Source organism: Exophiala mesophila, assembly GCF_000836275.1.
Source record: "Exophiala mesophila strain CBS 40295 unplaced genomic scaffold supercont1.1, whole genome shotgun sequence".
In the NCBI taxonomy this organism is placed as follows: domain Eukaryota; kingdom Fungi; phylum Ascomycota; class Eurotiomycetes; order Chaetothyriales; family Herpotrichiellaceae; genus Exophiala; species Exophiala mesophila.
This window is the reverse complement of record NW_015622504.1, coordinates 5800630-5821992: the sequence shown is the minus strand read 5'-3', so window position 1 is coordinate 5821992 and position 21363 is coordinate 5800630. Positions and strand designations below refer to the sequence as shown.

The 21363-nt window shown below is 50.9% G+C and overlaps 2 protein-coding genes across 2 annotated transcripts; both read right to left on the bottom strand.

Moving 5' to 3' along the window:
- Window positions 1-10122: 10122 nt before the first annotated feature.
- Window positions 10123-17388, bottom strand: PV10_01839 (uncharacterized protein). Its single transcript, XM_016366084.1, has 6 exons — window positions 16969-17388; window positions 16820-16906; window positions 12904-16490; window positions 12280-12558; window positions 10478-12181; window positions 10123-10408 (listed from the first exon to the last, which is right to left on the bottom strand). The coding sequence occupies exons 1-6, from the start codon at window positions 17072-17074 to the stop codon at window positions 10307-10309; spliced, it is 5865 nt and encodes a 1954-aa protein (XP_016229733.1). The 5' UTR covers window positions 17075-17388; the 3' UTR covers window positions 10123-10306.
- Window positions 17389-17627: 239 nt separating this feature from the next.
- Window positions 17628-20552, bottom strand: PV10_01838 (acetyl-coenzyme A synthetase). The gene is made up of 4 exons (XM_016366083.1): window positions 20123-20552; window positions 20024-20052; window positions 18500-19973; window positions 17628-18446 (listed from the first exon to the last, which is right to left on the bottom strand). The coding sequence occupies exons 1-4, from the start codon at window positions 20162-20164 to the stop codon at window positions 17979-17981; spliced, it is 2013 nt and encodes a 670-aa protein (XP_016229732.1). The 5' UTR covers window positions 20165-20552; the 3' UTR covers window positions 17628-17978.
- Between the last annotated feature and the right edge of the window lie 811 nt (window positions 20553-21363).

Sequence of the window (21363 nt, the reverse complement as noted above, 5' to 3'; positions counted from 1 at the left end):
TGCTTAGAATCATATATCCTTCTTTAGCTCGGGCTTTCATTGTGTCCTAAGATGCAAAAATAAGAACATATTTATGAGCAATACCTTCTCCCCACCAGAATTAAATACTTGCCTGGCGGGTTCCAGGTGCTCCTAGCACGAAACACGGGTTCGAACACAGGGAGCCCATGGTCACTCATCGCCACACTTCAGGCCATGAGCACGTGGCGCCAAAAGAGAGACGACCGGGCTTGGACCTATCGTATCTCGCCATACGTCCTGTCTGCCAGTGGCTATGTTAACGAGCTACCGCCAGGATACCCCAGATTCACCGACCGGCTTCGATCCTGAGTACCTCCTTTTAGAGGTTCCACGCGCCATTTTAGCCGGCACTGGGCGGGCTTGTCCTGCCTAGGCCTAGGCTTCGCGAGGAACACTCTAGCGTTGACTGTCTGTACAGTAAAGCACTGGTAGAGATTGCTCGACCGAATGGCTGGGTTCGGAAATGAGCCACCCATGGTGGTTTGGAGGTAGACTTGGGAGAACCAATGCGTCCAGAAAACCAACATATCTACAATGCTGAATGCAATGCCCTGAAGAACAGAGAGCAAGTACGATCGATAAAAAGCAATTGTGCAGCCCAGGTTTGTTGTTTCAAGTCTTGTATGGACTCTTCTGATCTTCTCGGCTGGCACCTCGACGTTGACCCTCGAGCAGGGCGTGTTGTTGATTGATCGATTGGTTGATTGATTGGTTGATTGATTGAGAGCAAAGGTCATGCATCGAATGTCGATGGACTAGGCCTTGACAACATGTCCACAGTATCAGGCATGCGTCGTCAACCTCAAGTGCCTGGCTCATCTCAGCCTTGTGTCGCACCCACTCACTCGCACTTAAAATGCTCCAAGGAATAGCCATAAGAAGCCTCCGATTCAGGCGGGAATTCTACTTTGCCCAGTGTCTGCTTATGTGCAATTTGCAATTAAAGAGCGAGCTTAGTATTTTGCTTCTCACTTGGCGCATTCGTGAGACATGTCTGCATCGCCGGTCTCGTCCACATCCATTGTACTGTCATTGCCGAGGAGACCAATGGTTCAATGATATCGACGGCTCTGTCGACACTCTGTTTGCTAAGGAGGCGCCACCTACGCCATAGTGGCAGATACGAACTCAATAGTGGCAGCACATCACATGGCTTCACCGTTGGGCTCGCAATGCTTTTTGCCAGCAAGAGATTAGACCAATCTAGACTTCCATCTACGGTGTATGCATTTCATCCAGACACAATCCCAGACCCCACGCCCACAGCCTGAGCAGTCGAGGCCTCCATATCGTAAATTGACAGCCGCCGACATTGACACAACCGCCTCCTACCTGGCAAAACCAGTCTGGCTTAACACCGTTTGTCGTCCACGTGTTTGGTCTTCTGTCCGTGTTCGCGGACCGTGTTGGGGATACATGGCATCTCCCGTTACCTCGGGATCCAGATATATATGATATCAGATCGACAATTTGACTTGCTGCTTCTCTCGCATGCATTCCACCGCAGCATATAAGAAATTAGATGTCCATCTAACCCTGCATTGGCTCCGCTTACACCAACGTGCCCTGCACATCAACCGGGGCGCCGACGCCGAAAATACGTCCAAAATTGGATATCGACTGCCTGAAGCCCCTCAACAGAGACAGGTACGTCGCACAGCATCGTGATCGATGCCTCAATCAGGCTTCCACCTGGACCTAGGCGTGCTCCACACTTGGGCTAAAACCCTTCAGCCATACGGTTCTAGTTGGCATCTACATATGCGTCTGAAGCGGCATGCCACCAATATCACCAACATGATAGAGTGTGCTGAACTCTTGTCTGCGGCCTTGCCTAAGCACGCTTTTGGAGCCAAAGGAACAGGGATCAGTTGACGACCATACAGCACCACAGTACCCAAATGCATACAGACTCACGGGCCTTGTAGCATTCAAAATTTCGTGTTGAGTGTGGCGTCATTAACGAGCCGACTTGCAGCCTGGCTGGATCTAACCCGCCTATCCGGCCTCCCGTTGCGGTAGGCCCAGACCGCTCTCGCCTAAGTATGTACAGTACCTACTCCACGCTCGAAGCGATGGGAGAAACTCCATATGCATAAGAATATGCGTACGAAGTACACGCACCATGATCCATGTGCACTCACACCACTGCTCATGGGCGCTGGCGTCGACTCCCATCATCCACATTGTGAAGCAATCCCTCATGGAATACAAGCTTCCATGCCTGACCCCCCACGCCATATTTCCCCTTGGAACCTGGATATCCATGGAATTAGCTTTATTGGACAGCAGCCTTCCGCCTCACCTCGTTCATGCCGCTACTATGTCTCCAAGAGGCCAAGCTTCAGCAAAACCAGCCCCTAGACCCTTGCTAGTAGGGCCGAGGGGGCTATCAGCATCGCTTTCTACTTCAAGTCGCATCCGTCATATCACGGGAGCACTCGGTAGTTCCAAGACCAACTCTCAATCCCAGGGTCATGGTACCCATCTTTGACCTGGAAAAGTACGACGGGGTATGGCATTCATGGTAAAGTGGAGCCTCTGTTGACCCATGTACCGGTGTGGCTCTGCCAGGGGTATCGTTGCGGCCAGGCCGGTTCACGACCACCTTCACATCCACTCACAGATCACATATTGCCATGCAGGCTCAAGTAGCATACTCCCTTCCGCGGTCCTAGTGAACTGGCGACAATCCTTGACAATTCAGTCGTCTGGGGAAGCAATAGAGGCTCCCTCAGGCACTAGGAAGTATCACAGGCGCCGCCAACAAGGCCTCGCCCACGAACTTGGCCAATAATGTACATCATCTGATCACCTGCTACATATCTTTGCTGGAACAGGTTCGAGCTGCCTCACCGGTGGACTGACACTGCTATTGCAGAAGCGTCCTCACCGCTCAGGGAGCCCGCCCACCTTCGGTCAAACTCATTTGAGAGTGCATGAAATTATTCATGGGCCTGCTGGATACTAATACTAGTCAGATGTGATTGACATGGATGCTGTTCATACATAGCTATCTGATCGGTCATTTACAGGGAAGCCACCCATTTGGGCATCAAAGTCGGACAAAGGATACACCTGTAACACCAGCGCCACGTCATAGCACGGCTGAAGGCCAGTAGAGTAGAAGAGGGAGCCATGAACCTTGGCCTCGTTCATCTAACCATGACCTGCCCAGTGTCAATTTCAGATCGCAGCGAAAATATTGCACTTGGCTCCCAAAGCTGGTACGAGATGGCTTCAGCAAGACACCTGCTTTGAATGAAATCACTTTTCACTGGCACAATACCACCATCTCTTGTCCCAAAGATCCGCCCTGACCAAAACCACTGGACACTCGCCAAACAGGCCAGTACCTGGTTTTTTCCAACTCTCCATTATTGGTGTCTCGTTGTATCATCCTGATTGCACCTATCTTCTCGCCGAGGTCATCGACATCGCCGACTTGCATCTAGGGAAGCACGTTGCACTTCTATTGTATCTTTCTAAACCATCTTCCTACGAGCACGAGGCGAAAGCAGGTCGTGACGACAGTCGCCAATAGGAACCGAGCAGAATCAACAACGGACTGTCGTCACAAATATCGGTGCTGGCCAGGCCGTATATGTGACCAACAGGTCATGCAATTAATGTGGCTTCACTGCCTACTAGCCAGGAGTCGTCTTACCAACTCTCTGCTTTCGAGAAACACATTTTCTAATCGGTCCATGCTCATCTCAACACACTATTGACAAGTCACACGGTTTATTGATGGGGAGCTGCTACTGAGAGGCTGTCAACACCTCGAATGGAAGATTGAAGCGCGACTCAGAATCTTGCAACCACTTGTTCCCTAATAGAGCCAGCTAGCAGAGATCTTCTCCTCCTGAAGTGGATCCCTCGAATTGTTGCGTTCTGTTAAGTGTCACGAGTCGAACCCACAGCATAGTCTGACTAGCCTCGACGGCATCTCCACACAATCTTTGAAGTTCCTCATGCGAGCACGGTCTCGAAGTGCTCTCATCATTCCTAGGTGCAAGTAAGACGATTGTTTGTGCCCCAGTTTCGCCCTTCAAGAAACCTTCCACTTCACTAGGACTACGAGTCGTCTTTGATACAAAAAGTGGCGCATACATCAGGATGATATCTTGGCCTATCGGACACTTTCTCTGCCGTGAGTTTTTGTGTTTCTTGAGGATCTTCTCTAAAATAGGACGACAGGGAGGAGTCATATCAAAATTTTGCGCCCAAAAGAAAGGCATCACTCTGGGCAAGCAAGGAAATCAACGACCGCGCCTCAAGGGGTCCTCACTTAGATCAACTCTGGTGGCGCCGGCTCTTGTTATCAGGGCATATTTGTCCGATCAGAGTGCGTCTCCGGAAAGCCAAACAACTGACGCCTGAAGCTATCGGACAACAACCAGACTGTCGGTATCACATAGGCTGGATCAGCCTCTCATCGACGACCTCTGGATACCTCTTCCAAAACACTATCAATTTGCTCCAATCTGCTTCTGGATTGGCCATCTTCAACCTTTACAAGTGCCTTTCCAAGACCATCTCTCCCTTTGAACGCACTTTCCTCCGTTCCCACAAAAGCCAGCTTAAATCTCTTCCCTTCGACCTATTGCACACACTTCGCCTCCAAACCTCTTCCTTACCCATCACTATTGATCTTGGTTATCCAAAGTTACCTCGTCCCTGGTTTAATTCAGGCATAAATATCGACGTATCCGATCTTCACAGTCATACCGACTTATCTGCGTATACGTTCCCTCTGCCCCTTATCAAGGCGAACCCTCGCTCCAACCAAATCCCGGCCAGACTGACAACTTTCTCGTGCCTTCGATACATCAACGATTCATGCCTAAATACGTTAAGAACGATTGGCAAGTGCGACAGGACCATTGGAACGATCCGTCCAGGTAGTCCAAGATGCAGTGTTTACCTCCCTTCCAACAGGTCGAGCTGACAGGTGTTACTAATCATAGTGGATCTCCGTTTGAACTTCAGGTGGTTCAACATCCAACACTAGGTCGTGCCAACCCTCCCTCAACGCTCGAGGGCAAGGGCACCAACCAAGCCAACAAGAAGCAAAAGAAGAATGGAAACAAAAAGGTTGTGGGAAATGATGTGGCCGCTACAAGCCAAGAACAAAGCGTGGGCAACCTACCGAAATGTGAACATCCACCAAAACTGGCAGTTGACCTTGCATCAAGCATTGACGAATCCATCTAGTCCGTCCCCGGGTCGCCCTTGACCCCCCTCCCGTCATCGAGCTCTTCATACACGACGACGACCCAAAATACTACTACAGGAACTGCCCTCATATCATGTGTGCTGCGACTCTCTTCGCAGTCAATGCAGACGGCAGCGTCAAACAGTCCAAGTTGAGTGGTATGACGGTCTCTTCTATGTATAGTGTCAAGTTGAAACTCGATGGAAGCAGTAAGTTACCTCTACAGCTCTCCCGGTCATTGTCAACTCACCAGTGCGCAGACCACGCATATTTCGTCTTCCAAGACTTGTCCCCCGTCTATGCTGGCCGGTATTACCTTGTGTTCACTGTCTTCACAATTGGAACGGAGGGCATGCAATCCATGCTGTCGACTAAATCGGACACCTTTGTCGTCGGCGAGTGGAAAGCTGCTGCGATGGTCCTCCCTCCAGCAACAGCATTGACCAAGGCCCTGGCCGAATGTGGTATCAAGTTGAGACTGCGCAAAGAGCCTGCGTATGTCGTCCACCCCCGATATTCCTCACCAATGACTAATCTTTTCCCAGCAAGCGCAAGACCGGGACCCCTGACTGGTCTGCAGGTAAACCAGCAGGAGGATCTGTTGGAGTCATCGGAGCCATACCCTCGAATGGCATTGTTTCTGGAGGTCCTCTCCCAGTTGGGTCAGCCGCTCTCTTGCATGGTTCCAACTTTAGGATTCCAACCGTCGGCGAAAACATCGAGGGCCGCGTGGTCTACGAGCCTCAGCCAAATGCACACCATCTTCCAGTTCCTCACACCACTTCGACTTTCCAGCCTCTTTACGTTCCAGCCGCAGGGCCTAGCTCTTACACCGGATCCTCTCACACCGGCTTGTCCATGGTGAACCCTTACGCAACCTCTGAGCCCGCGCAGAACGAGCTATCCGGCTATTCGCAAAATCAACATCACCATGCTGGAGCGAGCTATCACAACATGCTTGGACAATCAAACTGTGGATATGCAGGCTCCATTCAGGATGATATCATTCGGAACACCAATCATGGCCGACGAAGCCAGAACAACATTATAACAGCCAGTAACAGTGGTTATCAAACCAAGAGTCAAAACCACATGCTGCCACCTTCAAGCAACGACTACATGGTGCGAACCATGGGCCTCACCAGCAACAGCTTCCCGGCTATCTCGCAAGGCACGACGAGCATGTCGAGCAGCGGCATGTTCGAGACAACCCTGGGAAGCAGCCTGCCAGCATTGGAGAACCACGGCTACATGACCACAAATCATAATGGCGTGAGTATGGCTTTCAATCCCACGTTTCCCGGCAATCAGGTCCAGAACCAAATGGGATCATTTGATGGCATGTATCATCCTCTCAGTCAAGGGAGCATGGAAATGATGGCCAACACATCATTCACATCCTCGACCTCGGGTTCCCGCAGGGATGATTTGGCGGGTTGGACCCATGGCCAGATTGACAACCATCGCATGAGAGGCATGATGTGATACAGCCAATAGATTTTCCGGATGTTGATGGTTGTGGCATCCGCAGAGTCGCCGACGACGATCGTGTGACCGGCTTTGAGCTGAGTGTTATTCCCTTGAATTCGAAAAGAAGCGAAGATACCCCGAGGCGCCAGCGAGGACAACAAGATTGCTACTACCCATCGAGGCTTTTGACCAGCGCAAATCAGGCAAGGCTTGGATCTTGGAGGTGATGTTTCCAGAAGAAAGCCTGCAATACCAGGGGTTGAGAGTAACAAGAGGGAAGGTTTCAAGAATTGTTTGATTGTTGTTTGATCCAGATATAGTTAGTTCATAGTGTTTCCAATAAAGCAGCCCTTCGCTTTGGGCAAAGACAGCACAATTGGCTGTTTCTTACTTGGGTTTGTATTTGTGAGTCATTTTTTCATTACATGTGGTTGGATGTAGAGATGAGCTGTATGTAAATGGCATCTCTGGACAGTCCAAGTCCACATGTTCTCGAACCCAGCCAAGGCCTCAATGGGCGTGAGCTCAATATCTATCCATCAGCCTTCAATCAATGTGCCCATCGTCAGCCTTGCTGTTGGATTTGTTAAACTTATAAGCCACATCTTCAGTGTCCGAGTCAAAAGTCAGACATGACAGACATACACCACGGCTGGGATGACAATTGACTGGGTATAGTCCAGGGTTCAAGCCTAATGGTGCATTGCGTTGCGATTCTTCATCGCAGGCAGGACGGGATTACTGCATTTGTCAGTCATATCAGATGAGGCTGGAGGTATAGTTGAAATGGACTAGATATGGGAGTGAAGGCTTCGTTCAAGGCACTGGGTTCATGTTTGGGGAAATTGATGGAGAATGAAGACTTGGTCGAAATAAGTATCAACTCAGGATGATAAACTTACATTTATGTAAAAATCGGCGACGCTGTCCATGATGACAGCCCACGTTGAATACTTTGAGTTATGGCTCGAATGGGTCATGAAAGGAATACAGTTCCCGGCGAGTTTTCGCACTCCGTGTCAATCCATGGCTCGACAGGCCATGAACCAGCAGAACAAATCGATCTTGCTTCATCAACCAGCGGTTGTGGCATGGCCAGCTGTGTCCACATTCTCTCGAACCTTTGGTTTCACCTAGCATCGTGCCACTCTATGGGCTTGAGTTGGGTCCGACTCAGCCTGGGTATGCATCTTCATTCGTTGACAATTATGTCGTATTCCTGGATCCCGTCATTATTATGTTGGCTGGGGGACAGTCATGCCTTGTTGCTAATCCAGTGGAGCGTTCCAAAGTCCGTTTTATTTAGCCCTTCCTGCATTCTCGAGGTAATACAAGAAGGAGATGGACATGTAATGATCAACCACCACAACCTAAAGAGCATGCCCACGTAGAGCCAAAAGTTGAATGAAATTGTGATGGACTCCGTCCTATTCCTCATGTTGTCCAGACTATTCAACGTCAAACATGGTTCACAACATCCGGATCGGCCGGAGCATACCTCTGTCACCTGATGGTTCTTTTCACCAATCTTATGTAGTAGATAATCTTGGTTCTATGGCATTTGAGTTAGATATTCACTTTCCAGCCGTCAGGCAAATTTCGAGCGAGGCCGACCATTACGTTGGCTGCACAGGGAAATCTTCGAGGTAAATCAATCTTCCGACCAACTCCCAGCCTTTCAAGATATGATCAGGAAACAATGTCAGATGAGGGACAAGCTGGAAAGCCAATCTTTAAAGTTTTCGCACTCCTAGCACTGGTTAGCCAATGACTAAAATCAGCCTAGGGTTCCAGACGGGCTACTCTTTTCTAATTTGGCAACCAAACTGATGGGGTTGGCTCCGCCACGAGTGATAAAGCTGCCCGCGGTGCTCAAAATAGAGATATATATCACAGTGTTGATGTAGTGATGTAGGTGGAGAAACTGTGGTGTTAAGTTAAGTATGTACACAAGAGCAGGTCTCCTGCGGTCGGTGGAAAACTCTAGTAGTAGCCAGCTACGCCAAAAGACGACGGTGCAACTGTGGCTTCACAGCGATCCTGCTTTGCAATGCGTCGAGTGTGGAAATTTCTACCATCATGACAGCAGAAGATTGTACCCTAGACCTGACTTCGCTGCATCCCTCAAAGACCATAGAACTTCTTTTCAGGCATATGCTTGCGTTCACATCACAGTTGATCTGGATCCATCGAGATACTCGTGTGATATATCCTGGCGGAAGCCAGCATAGGTGCATGCTCGACAAACTTCCCTAGATCTGGACATCAAACTATAGATCATGGCACTGAATCCATTGAAAGTAAAACAGAGTCCGTTGGCCGGTAGGTATCTGCATGCAATGTACCAGCGTTGAGTCAGGTCGAGGACGATATCTCCAGAAATGCTCATAGAATTAGAAACAGAAATCAATGGCACTGGGATCCAAAATATCAGGGTGGGGTCGCTGGAGCAAACTCACACCTCAGCAGACAGTCCTTGTCCGGTTAGCTTTTGGATTACCTAACTTGTTGATGGCCACGCACATATGGGAGCACTCTTACTCGCAAAATCGGCGATCACGGCAACCAGGCATGACTTTCGCGTTAGTAGGAAGTCAGTCATGCAGGATTTATCAATGATGATAAAACAGGGGGGGGAGAACCAGAGAATATAAACCAGCGGACCCCTTGTTGATCTGGGACGGACAACTCACACGCTTGCCTGAGTACGGGATGGACCAGGATGCATGAAAGAGGTCCGGAGAGACACTATTGTCATGCCAGTCCACTTCATGAAGTCCTCCTAAAGCACTGTGATGGTGTGCCTCGGGGTGATTTCATGGTTGACAAAGGATCCATAGATAGATTAGGGACTCATATGGAGAACAAGTCCTGGCAGAATTAGAGTTGAAACACAGCCGTGTGTTCAAAGTCGCCCTCAGCACTAAAGAGGTGTGGTAAGACCCGTGGGTCGTCTTGATGGAGAGTTGAGGAGCATATGTAGTGTGAAACGTCAACACTCGGACAGAAGAAGTTCGAGGAGTCTGAGGGTGTCTGGAAGAGCAAGCCGGGCTGGCTATACCAAATAGTCCAGAAATCTCGACAGGTGAAACAGTGGTATCTTCGTGGATGAAGAAGACGGATGTTTTGATTATGAAGTCGATGGTTCTTGAAAGAGATCGGAGGACCTGAGGAAGGAGCAAGGCTATTATATACACTGCCAAGACTATGCAGTATTATATAAGCATTGTAGGATTGGCTGTCGATATTGACTCTGTCACGTGCATTGACTGAAGCCCCTTTTTCTTTTTCCCAAATCCGCTCATGTGCTTAGGTAATCATACGACAACTATCATCCCTACCAGGTATAAACATACCATACCCATCATGGTCTGGGGGTACCACACCACATTACCTGCTCGCGACTAGCAATCTTGTCGAGAACTAACATTTGGAACTCGAGACCAGATTCTGGGGTCTTTAGGAAATCATCCAAGACCCTTACTTAATCTACTCTATTCTTGGCGTCTACCCACATCAGCCTTCATCACAACATACACATCAAGCATCCACCCGTGACTTTGCATTACTATGGCCTCTCGCCCTGTCCAGACTTGTTCAACTCGCCGCAGCCATCAACCCGCGATAGTATGCTACTCCTAGAGCACGAGCATGGCTCAATTTTGCATCCGCCGCAAGTGGTAGATCCAGCATTGCTTTCTGTTGTATCAATGTCAGTTCATCCGCGATCCAAATTCAAGTCCACACCGGACGGGAGTAGCAACTCACCTTTTCAGCAAGCGTTGCTGCCTGCTCGTCTTCAACTTGCATTAGATCCGCCACCTTTCGCCCCATCTCTCTCAAAGCCACTCTTTCTTCTAGTCTTTCCTTGTCTGTGCCGAGTGACCCGCGATTTTCTCCCTTGAGATTGAGTTGTCTCAGGATTGTGGTCAGGCGTCTCACCAGTCCTCTCTGTTGATTCTTCGAAGATGTCCCAGAAGCCTTGGTCGCGTCCAAGTTCATCAGAGTGACAAAGATTTCATAAACACCACCGCCTTCACTCCATTCTACAGCCCCAACTCTACTCTCGGCGTCTTCCCCAAAGAGCTCCAGTGTCGACGTCAATCGTGGCCAATCTTCATCAATCACCAAAGCGGGTGCCACTCTCCGCAATAATGTCTCGTGAGCAGCAGCGTAATCACTTGCTCGGAGCTGGTATTCCAGCTGCTTTTCTGAGTCATTGATGGATCTGGCAAACAGCGCTTTGGCACTGTAAAGCCACTCCGGTGGCACTCTAAGTCCTTCGGTCAGCAGCACAAACAGATTCTGCTCCTGTGGTACTCCCGCTTCCGTAGGATCAGGCAGCATCGCAGCATGTTTCTCGAGGAGCTGCTTGATTTGGTTGCCGCGGGCGTCGGCGTTGTGAAGGTGCAGTAGTGCGTAAACTGCTCCAACCACGTCCCCACGTGAAGAATACTCGAACGAGAGGGTGTTGGCCAATTCCTCTGCTTTCGCCTGGTCAATATTGAGACCACGAATACCACCTGCCATACTGTGATGCAGACGAAATATCTTCTGCGAATTCCAAACCTCCAACAAGCTTGATAGACCTTGGGGGAACGCAGGGCCTTCGCCGGGTCTGCCACCTGTGACTCTTGAAGCATATAGCTTCAAGAGAACCCACAGAGGATCTTCATTTCCGTTTCCATCTACCGGGGAAGCAGTACCTTCTTCCAGTGGCCGCTCTTGGAATTCTGCGACGGTATCTTCAATGGCCCCCGACTTATTCCGTCCATACCATAGAACTAGGGCAAATGTTTGCAGCCAGTCGAGTTGAAACTTTTCCGAAATAGAGAATGTCGACGCACGGTCTTCGGCAGCAACCTTGTCCTTTCCCTCGCAGATTCCAATGTTGCCAGCACAAATCTCGTAGAGGCAACGGATCTCTTCCGTCATTTCGGAAACGATGTTCTGTTCACGCCATGCGGAAATTTGCTCCGTTATCATGTCCTGAGCAGGCTTATCAATGCCTTCAAGCTGTGCGATCAAGAGCGCTAAATGGAAATCCTTCTCTGCGTATAGCACGTCGGACGCTGCCTTGATGTTTCTCGAAGTGAGGTACAAGATAGCTGTGGTGGCGGCACTTCCTTTCGATCTCTCCGCTGATTTAATCTTTTCTCCATGACGGCGCCAGATGGTTTCGGAGAGAAATTTCGAAACACGATCCTTCCGAATTCGATCCTCAAATTCCTGCTTCTGTTGATGGCTGAGCCCCGAGGAGAACTCATCTTCATACTCGTCAAAAAGGATGTGTAATAGTTCGTAGATGTCCAGTTCAATCTGTGAAGCTGATTGTTCCTGAATCAAGCGATCCCGAATTTGGGAGAAGGCCAAAGAGAGATGAGTGATGAAGGGCGCGGATCCGACCAACCTGATATTCGTGTCGGCGAGGAGGGCTTTTATGGACGTCGCGTCTGTGATACCCACCCCATTCTATGATGAGTTAGTCAAAAGTCTCGAGAGGCCTAAAAAGAAAGAAGGCGAGCCAAGAGAAAGATGAGATGAATGTGGTAAACCTAGCCAAAACTTACCGTGCCGCTACCGCGAAGGGAAGTAATCTTGACGTCCCCAAGCAACGCTTTTGTCGTCCAGCCAGCGGGGGTTTTGGCTTCGACCTTATCAGCACCATCATCCTCCGCTCCAAGATACACCAATCCATCCTTCGCCGTAAACCTCGGCTTGAATGAAGGCTGCCCCGGGGATCGCTCTTCGTCGGCATCGACCCCGGCGTCCGCGAATATATCATTGGCGGGATTGGTACTCGTAGCCGATTGAGGTTGAAACGTCTTTGGTCGCTTGGCATAAGGCAACTAAAATGATCAAAAGACATGAATAGTTAGTACAAATTTCTGTTTTCATTTTGGGTGTATCTATCTAGACGGTGGATGATGCCATGAGTTCGATCTCAAGGGGAGTAAGGGAGGAGGCAAGGGTTGATAGAAGCGTCATATAACCATGCACAATGGCAATAGTAGGTCGTGGAATTCAGCTCGACAATGCCCTCGACACAATTACAAACATGACCCTGACTTGACTGGCTCGACTTGACCAGTTACATGACTGAGATGAGGTGCTGAGGACCTGAACGGCTCCCGTACATCCAAGGACGGGTCACCAATGATTGTGCATAAATAAGAAAAAGAGTGTTGTCAAACCTCGAAATCCGGCGTAGCCTGACCCTGCATCCCCTTCCTTCCGACCGCCGCGGGGTCTTCAGTCCGATTAAAGAGTGAATTCATTATGTCGATACTAGTTCTGAATTCGTTCTTTTTGGCTAGTGTTGCGTTTGATTGTGGCTGGATCGGCACAAATGTGCGGTCAAGCAGGATCTTGCTTTGGACGTTACGCAATGCATCTCGATTTTGCTTGCGAGGTGAGATGGTGCGTTGGAGTTGTTCAGCCCAGTCACCATCAAGAGAGATGAGGGGTTTGCCTGGAGTGTCCATCAGATTGGCTCTGAGGATCGGTCGTTTAGGGCTATCGAAATCGAGGGCGCTGGCTGCAATTGCTGGTGGCGGGAACGAACCCGCCATGTGTACGTCCTGCCCACCAATTTCAGCATCGTCATCATCAGATTGGTCGTTGATTTCAATGGCGGAATTGTCGTCCATCTCCTGTGCGGAGTAAGCGGTATCATCATAGTCGTCAATGCCAGAACGTCTCCCAAACTGTCCAGGCAGATTTTTTTGTTTGAACGCAAACGTATCGTCTTCGTCATCCTCGTCATCATAGCTATCTTGGGCGTCGACGTCAACCTCCATGCCCGAATTTGAGCTGCTCAAAGACTGAGGCGGCGCGGAAATTTGACTTTGGCTCAAGTCGTCGTCGTCGTCGTAGTCCAGACCGTAGCGAGTATAGTGGGGAACTTTAAAGGTCCAAACACCGGTTGTCACGTCGTAGTTGATGAATTCTGTATTAGCCATCTTCTTCAAGCGGTTGACGTGCTTATCAAAGACTGGACCACTAGTCGCAGAAGATGGATGACCTCGTGCACGAGGCCATGAATTTTCAATGTAAAGGGTTGACGGGACATTCAGACCCTTACCCATGGGCGGCTTGGAGCTCGAATCAGGATAGACCGTAATAGAACGAAGACGGATCTCCACAATCTTGTCATAGAGGTCATCGAATGGCACCGACGTAAGATCGACGGGGCCATTGAACACGACATAACCACAGCCCTTGCGGCCGACCTGAAAGCCAGTGAACTTTTGGAGCTTCTCACGCGGCATGCGACTGAGTTCTGCACGAGTAGGCTTCATCCAATAATCGCCTGGTTGGGGGTCAGGTTTAGCCTCGACAGTGGCCTTCTTAGGGCTAACGTGGTCTGAAGCTCGGTCCTCTGGTACAACAGCGAGTTCATTACCCCGAACCTGTTGCATTTCGGGAGTAGCACTGCCATTTGAGCTTCTAGTTCGACCCTCAGGCTCAGGGGTGGAATCCTCACTGTCAACTCTAACCAAGGCGCCAGAGCTGCCATTGAGAATTCCATTGGTCCCACCTGTCGTGTCTTGATCAAAGCTTACACGCTTTTTGAGGCCACTCGACTTTGGCGCAGGTTCCGGGTTTGCTGGTGTGGATTCAGCAACGCCGTTGGTGTTGGGCTCGGCAACATTTGGAGAGGGTAAAGCAGGCAGCGAGGGACGACTGAAAAGGTCCGTTCGAATGCTTCGATCGATTGTCAATCGACGGGTGTTTCCTCCTGACCATCTAGTATGACTTGCATTGAATGCGTTCGGGCTTAGCACACTGTCGCCATCGCCGCCCCCGTTGAATTGCGATCGGAGATTGCTGGCAGAAGCACTCTTCCCAAACGAGCGGCCAAGACTCCCGGCATTGAAACTGCGATTTCCATACAAGCTCGATGTTAAGCTTCCTCCACCGGGAGTGCTGGCAGCACTATTTGGTGTGCCGTAAGTGGAGTATGAGAATCCAAAGCCACCTTGTCGACGGGGAGGAGTCATGTACCTCGATTGGTTGAGTCGTAGACTTGGGGGTGGCTTAGACTGGCTTTCCTTCAGCTTCTGGGTCGCCGTCAGTGGGGTGTAGATCGGCTTGGAATTATCCGGTGTTGGGACGGGTAGGCCCGTCCAAATCGAGGTTTGCCCATAGGGGTTAGGGTCGTTCAGAGACGATACTCGGAAATCTTGCTGTTGCTGGGAGTTTTGCTGATTGTTTGTCGAATTGTTGAAAAGACCTCCAAAAGACGGAAGACCACCGGACTGGCTCTGTTGGTTGTTGGTGGTATTCCCGAAAAGGCCACCAGTCGCGGGCTTGTTTGCCGAGTTTCCAAAGGAGAACCCGGAGGCAGAGTTCGTGTTGTTGTTATTCCCAAACAAGCCTCCGGCCTGCTGGTTGTTGTTGGTCGAATTTCCGAACAGACCACCACCGGTGTTGGAGGCATTGTTGGTACCAAAAGAGGAGCCAAAAAGCCCCCCTGGTTTCTGTTGGCTGTTGGCGTTATTATTTCCGAACATCGAGGTTCCCGCATTGGAGTTGTTGGCGGACCCAAAGAGACCACCTCCTGTGTTGGTATTTTGTTGGCTATTCGCGTTACCAAAGAGGCCACCACCAGTGTTTGTGTTGGTGTTGCCGAACAATCCCCCAGATGACTGATTCTGGGTCGTAGATGATCCAAAGCCAGTAGTAGTGCCACCGAACAAAGACTTTTGTTGATTGTTGTTGTTGTTTCCAAACAGGCCTCCGCCTTGCTGCTGGGTTTGATTATTCGCGCCAAAGAGACCACCACCAGACTGGTTATTAGTATTTGCGGTGTTGTTATTTCCAAACAAGCCACCACCGGTATTAGTGTTGGTGTTGGTGTTTGTATTGCTTGCACCGAAAGAGAATGAAGGCGTGGTGGATGCTCCAAAGGGAGTAGTCTTGTTTTGGTTGTTGTTGTTGCCGAAAAGACCGCCACCACCTGCACCAAAGCCAGTGTTGGAGGTGTTGTTGGCTGTGCCGAACAAGCCACCTCCTGTAGTACCGGACGATTGTGAGCCAAACAGACCACCGCTTGCAGGTTTACTGCCAAAAAGGCCGCCTGAGCCTAGCCCGGTGGTCGTAGTATTGGATCCAAATCCACCGGATGATGATGCATTGTTGTTTCCAAACAAGCCAGAACCTTGGTTGTTTCCGAAGCCAGTACTGGCGTTGGTGGAGCCAAATCCGCCAAAGGTGGAAGAACCAAAGCCGCCAGCCTGGCCGGAGTTGTTTCCGAATTGACGGCCGGCGTTGTAATCCGCGAGTCGAAGCTCTTCAAACGAGTATTTACTGTAGGGCTCTTGGAAGGTCAAACTTTGATATGCGCTACTAAGAGGACTCGTGCCGTCTTTTTCGATGAAGGGATTGAAGGGGGTGACTGCGGTGCCTGGAGCTGGAGGAGTCTGGCCGGCGAGAGCAGTGCCGGCACCAAAGGTATTGGTAGACGACCCAAAACCGCCTGTTGTGCCTGAACCACCCTGGCCAAATAGCGGCGCCGATGGAGTGCTGGACCCAAAAGCAGGCTTGTTGGCTGTGTTTCCAAAACTGAAGCCCGAGCCAGTTGTGTTGGTGTTGCTTCCGAAGGCAGAAGTGTTGGTGTTTGACCCAAAGCCACCAGTGGAGGCACCGAAGCCAGTATTACTCGAGGAATTGCCAAAAAGGCCTGTGCCTGTGTTGGTATTTGAGCCGAATGGGCTTGATGCGGGTTTGTTGCCAAACAGAGAGGTCGAATTGTTGGTATTGTTTCCGAAGCCAGTTCCTATTTTCGTGGTCAGCATCGTCTTTTGGCCGGGATCTGCATTAACGAGACGCGAGCGGCCTGCAACATTTTGTGCCCCAGTGCCAGACGGCGACTGGCTCGCACGCGAGTCGAGGTCTTTGATGGTGGGATAAAGTGATTTTGACATGGTGGGTGATAAGCTTGTAGGCAAACGGATGGTGAGGGAAGGGTGGGGAATTGTCGGTCAGGTCAATTGAGGAAAATGGCAGATCAGGAGAGGTGATGAAAATATTGCAGACTCCTGATGCGGCTGGTGAAGATGGCAAGAGTGAAGTCAGGCAGAGTGAAATATCCAAGTTGTAACGTACCTCCAGTGTTGGAGCCAAAGCCGCCGGAGCCTGAGCCAAAGGTGCCAGTGCCAAATCCAGTGCCACCAGATCCAGAACCAAACGTCCCTGTGCGGCCGATTTCAGCACTTTCTGCGGGAAGAAATGACGGGAAAAAAAGATGAACATACCAGTATTTGAAGTGTTGGTCCCAAAGGCCGAACCACCTCCAAATGTATTGGAATTTGTATTGTTGGAGCCAAAAGAAAACCCAGTGCCGCCGCTACCAAACGACATGTTGCCGGGGAGGGAAGCGCGTCGCGCAATCTTCGAAGGCTTGATGGAGGAACTCGAAGGGAGGTCGATAAGTGGGTGAGAAAGGAGTTGAGGGAACAGAAAGATCAAAGGTCACGATCGAGCACGAGCCTTGAGGTGACGCGCCTGAGCAGACGGAAGACGGCAAAGGAATTCCGGGTCTGAAGAAGTGCAGGCAGCAGCTGGAGCAAGGCTGCTGCAGCCAATGCAGACCTGCAAAGACTCGATGCGAGAGACGGAAGAACGAGGTCGAGGAACAGGACTCGTGTCAACCGAGCGTTGATGATGGGAAAAAGAGATGCCAACACGCGCCCAAGGAGGTAGAGAATGATGAGTGGAGAGATTTGGCGCAGGAGGAGGGAGTTGATCACGTGATTGTGTCAGGTGGGCATTTGCCAAGGCACGTGGAGATGTGTGCAGGCAGGAAGGCAGGAAAGGTCAGATACAGACAAACACAGTGGATGCCTCCATATATTACAGCGCCCGTCTGTTTACCAGGAGCGATGAGTCTGTGAGAAGCTCCCAATTCTAGCATCTTATGTCACCGGACCTCAAAATGATTCATTCAGAAGCAAAAGTTACAGAGCCTGGTCCAGAAAAGAACTCTGTTACTTACCTTAGGTAGGCTTCCAGTGGTGGAATAAATACTGTCAATTTCAAAACCGTCTGACTCATATTCAAAGGACTGCGCACAACCGCAGCTGCAGCCTAATGCATTTCGTTGGGCCCTACCACTAGGCACAGTGTCACTGTTGACCAAATTTCTTGCGACCACTACAGCAAGGGACAAAATATGACCCAGACCAAAACTTTCCCAGGGTATATGTCACATCCGAGATGATAGATCTTGTCTCCACATAGCATTTTCCCTTCTCCAAAGTCCCGCCTACTTCTTTTTGCTGGATTTGACTGTTTCAATGATCTTGTCCACCACGCTCGGGTCACTGAGCGTCGACGTATCTCCTAAACTGTCCTCCTCCCCACTCAGGATCTTTCGCAAAATTCTCCTCATGATCTTGCCGGATCGGGTCTTGGGCAAGTCATCAACGATGAAGATGGCCTTGGGAGCAGCAAAGGGGCCGATGGACTTGCGGACTTGGAGGATGAGATCTTTTCGAGTGGCTTCGCCGGGGTCGGTACCGTCCTTGAGTGACACAAAGGCGTTGACTGCCTGTCCCGTGAGTTCATCATTGATTCCCACCACGGCAGCTTCAGCGACGCCGTCGTGCTCGATGAGGGCGGCTTCGATCTCAGCGGTGGACAAGCGATGTCCGGAAACGTTGACCACGTCATCGACGCGGCCTCGGATCCAGTAATATCCTTCGTGGTCGCGACCGGCACCATCTCCAGTAAACTGTTATCATGTCAGCAGGGTGGACCAGCCCAAGGTCTGGTATTCGAACTCACGTAGTAGCCTTTGTAAACGTTCAAATAAGTATCCATGTATCTCTTGTGTGCGCCCCACACAGTCCGGGCCATACTTGGCCACGACTGCTTGAAGGCCAAGACACCTTCGACATCATTGCCTTGGATCTCCTCGCCTGACACTGGGTCGATAATGGCGGGTTCGATGCCGAAAAACGGCAGGGAAGCGCTGCCGGGCTTGGTGGGAGTGACACCGGCCAAGGGGGAGATCACGTGAGAACCAGTCTCGGTCTGCCAGTATGTGTCCACAATGTGTGCCTCCTCTTTACCGACGGCCTCAAAGTACCATTTCCAGACTTCGGCGGCGATGGGCTCACCCACCGAACCCAGGACTCGCAGCTTGTCGAGTTTGTGGTGAATGTGCTCGTCACCGGCTCGCTTGAGGAGACGCAGGGCGGTAGGAGCGACGTAGAACTGAGTGACGCTGTGCTTGTCAATGACATCCCAGTATCGAGAGAAGTCGGGGTAGGCAGGGGTGCCTTCGAAGACGACGGTCGCAACGCCGAGAAGGAGGGGAGCGTAGACGACGTAGGTATGACCAGTAATCCAGCCAACGTCACCACCACAGAAGAAAACATCGTCGTCGTGAATGTCAAAGACGTATTTGCCGGTCATAGCAGCCCCAAGGAGGTAGCCACCGGTGGTGTGCATGACACCTTTTGGCTTTCCGGTCGAGCCAGAGGTGTAGAGCAGGAACAGAGGATCCTCGGAGTTCACAGGCTCCGGAGGAATGTAGTTGGGATATTTCTCGACCTCCTCGTGCCACCAGAAATCTCGGCCTTTGGTCCAGGGGACGTCGGCGCCAGTGCGTTTATAAACGAGGCAGTGGGAGACATCTGGGCATTTCTTGAGGGCCTCGTCGACGATTTTCTTGGTTCCAATGACCTTGCCACCACGTTTGCCCTCGTCAGTGGTGATGATGACTTTACTGTTGGCATCGAGGATACGGTCGGCCAGTGAGCCAGAAGAAAAGCCAGCAAAGACAACCGAGTGGATAGCACCAATACGGGTGACTGCGAGGAAGGAGATGACAGCCTCGGGGATCATGGGCAGGTAGAGAGCGACAGTATCGCCCTTCTTGACACCCATCTGCTTCAGAGTGTAGGCTACTCGAGAGACCTCGCGCAGGAGCTCGGAATAGGTCAAAGTGCGGCCTTCACTCGTCTCGTCGGCTTCATAGATGATGGCGGGCTTGTCAGGATTTTTGATTGCGTGCCGGTCGACGCAGTTGTAGGAGGCATTGAGACGGCCCTCGAGGAACCAGGCGGTGTCACCTTCGGCGAGACTACCAGTGCGGACGGTCTTGAAATCCTGCTGCCAGTCCAAGAGTTCTCGAGCCATTCGACCCCAAAACTGGTCTGGTTTCTCGATCGATTCCTTGTATAATGAGTAGTATTCGTCGAGATCTTTGATGTGGGCTTTGCCGGGCCCTTTTTTGAAAAAAGGTTTGGGAACACTATGAAGCTGTCAGAGCCCTGACGGGTGGGATTTTGTGCAAAGACATACTGGAAAGTGTCGACCTCGTGAGCCTCGTGCTAGGATCGACAGTTAGTCGCGTGTCTTGCTCTGGACCTCGAAACTCTACAGAGGAGACGAATAACGTACTACAACGGGCCCCTTGGGGGGTTTGGTATTGCCCTCGGACATGGTTGCAGCGAGGGCAAGCTGTCTGGTGGCTAATCGAGAGATAGAGAGAGAGACAGAGGTGGTCAAAGGTTTGGGGGAGGGTGCGGAGAAGGTAAATTGAAATTCAAACAACAAGGAGGGTTTCTAGGTGGAGAGAAAGTTGGGCGCGGGCTGGAGGTTTATAAGACAGGGGCGCACGAGTGGAGGTCAGCCGTCACAGGAGAAGCTGGAGCAATGGAGAGGGGACAAGGTGAACTGGACCTGGAACGGTCGAGAAGAGTGAGTTTGGTGACGAGGAGGAGGGACGGAGGGGATGGTAAACTGATGACGATCCTGGCTCTGGCAAACAAATAATATATGGGAAAAAGGGAAATCATTGTCGGACCCAACGTCAGAGTCGGCAGAGGCGTTCCATTCTGGGACGTGGGCGGTGGGAGACGACATGGCTCTGAGACTTGAGACTTGTTGCTCCGTCACTCTCCGTATTGTCCAGAGTCCAGAGCACTAATAAGGTGACAGTATAGAGTTGTGGGTGATGCAAGTTCCAGTTCGTAGGGATGCCCGGGCAGGGGTTTGAGGGGCGAGGGCGAGGGGCGAGGGGCGACCTGCATTCATTATTGAGGAGGCTCAGGCACAGAAACTCCCACTATCAACTACTAACCAGTCACTAAGAGTATTTAGTATAGCCCGTGAGCTTCTCAAACCACCCCTCCCTCCAGTGCCTCCCTCCCTCGGTGCTCTCTACGGAGTACTGCTGCGGGGAAGTGGAGGAAGCCCCCTCGGCCAGTCAGCCAGTGTCAGGCTGCTTGCAAATTATCCCCCAAATTTGCCCCTCCATCCTTTGATCCGTGGCCGTTTTCCGGCACTCGCCAATAGAGTTCCGAACGTCCTGACTGGTTCCCTGCGAGTCACGTCCACGCGATTACCATCATGCACAAGCTGGATGTCGTTGGAGTCTGTAAATTGTTGCCCCGCTGGGAGCCCTACCTGACCTTGTACGCGGAGTCTTGTCCTTACATCACCCCCCGTCGATCAGAGGTGCCAGATTGCAGGAAAACCAGACCCCAGTGACCCCCAAGAACATTGAATATTTCCCAAGATCGTCATGGAGGAGGAGTCCAATTGATCAACATGGTGTTTAGGAACAAATGGCATGGTGCGGCATGGCATGACATTGTTGGATTTCACGATCAATGATCAATATTGGCAAGCCTTGTGCA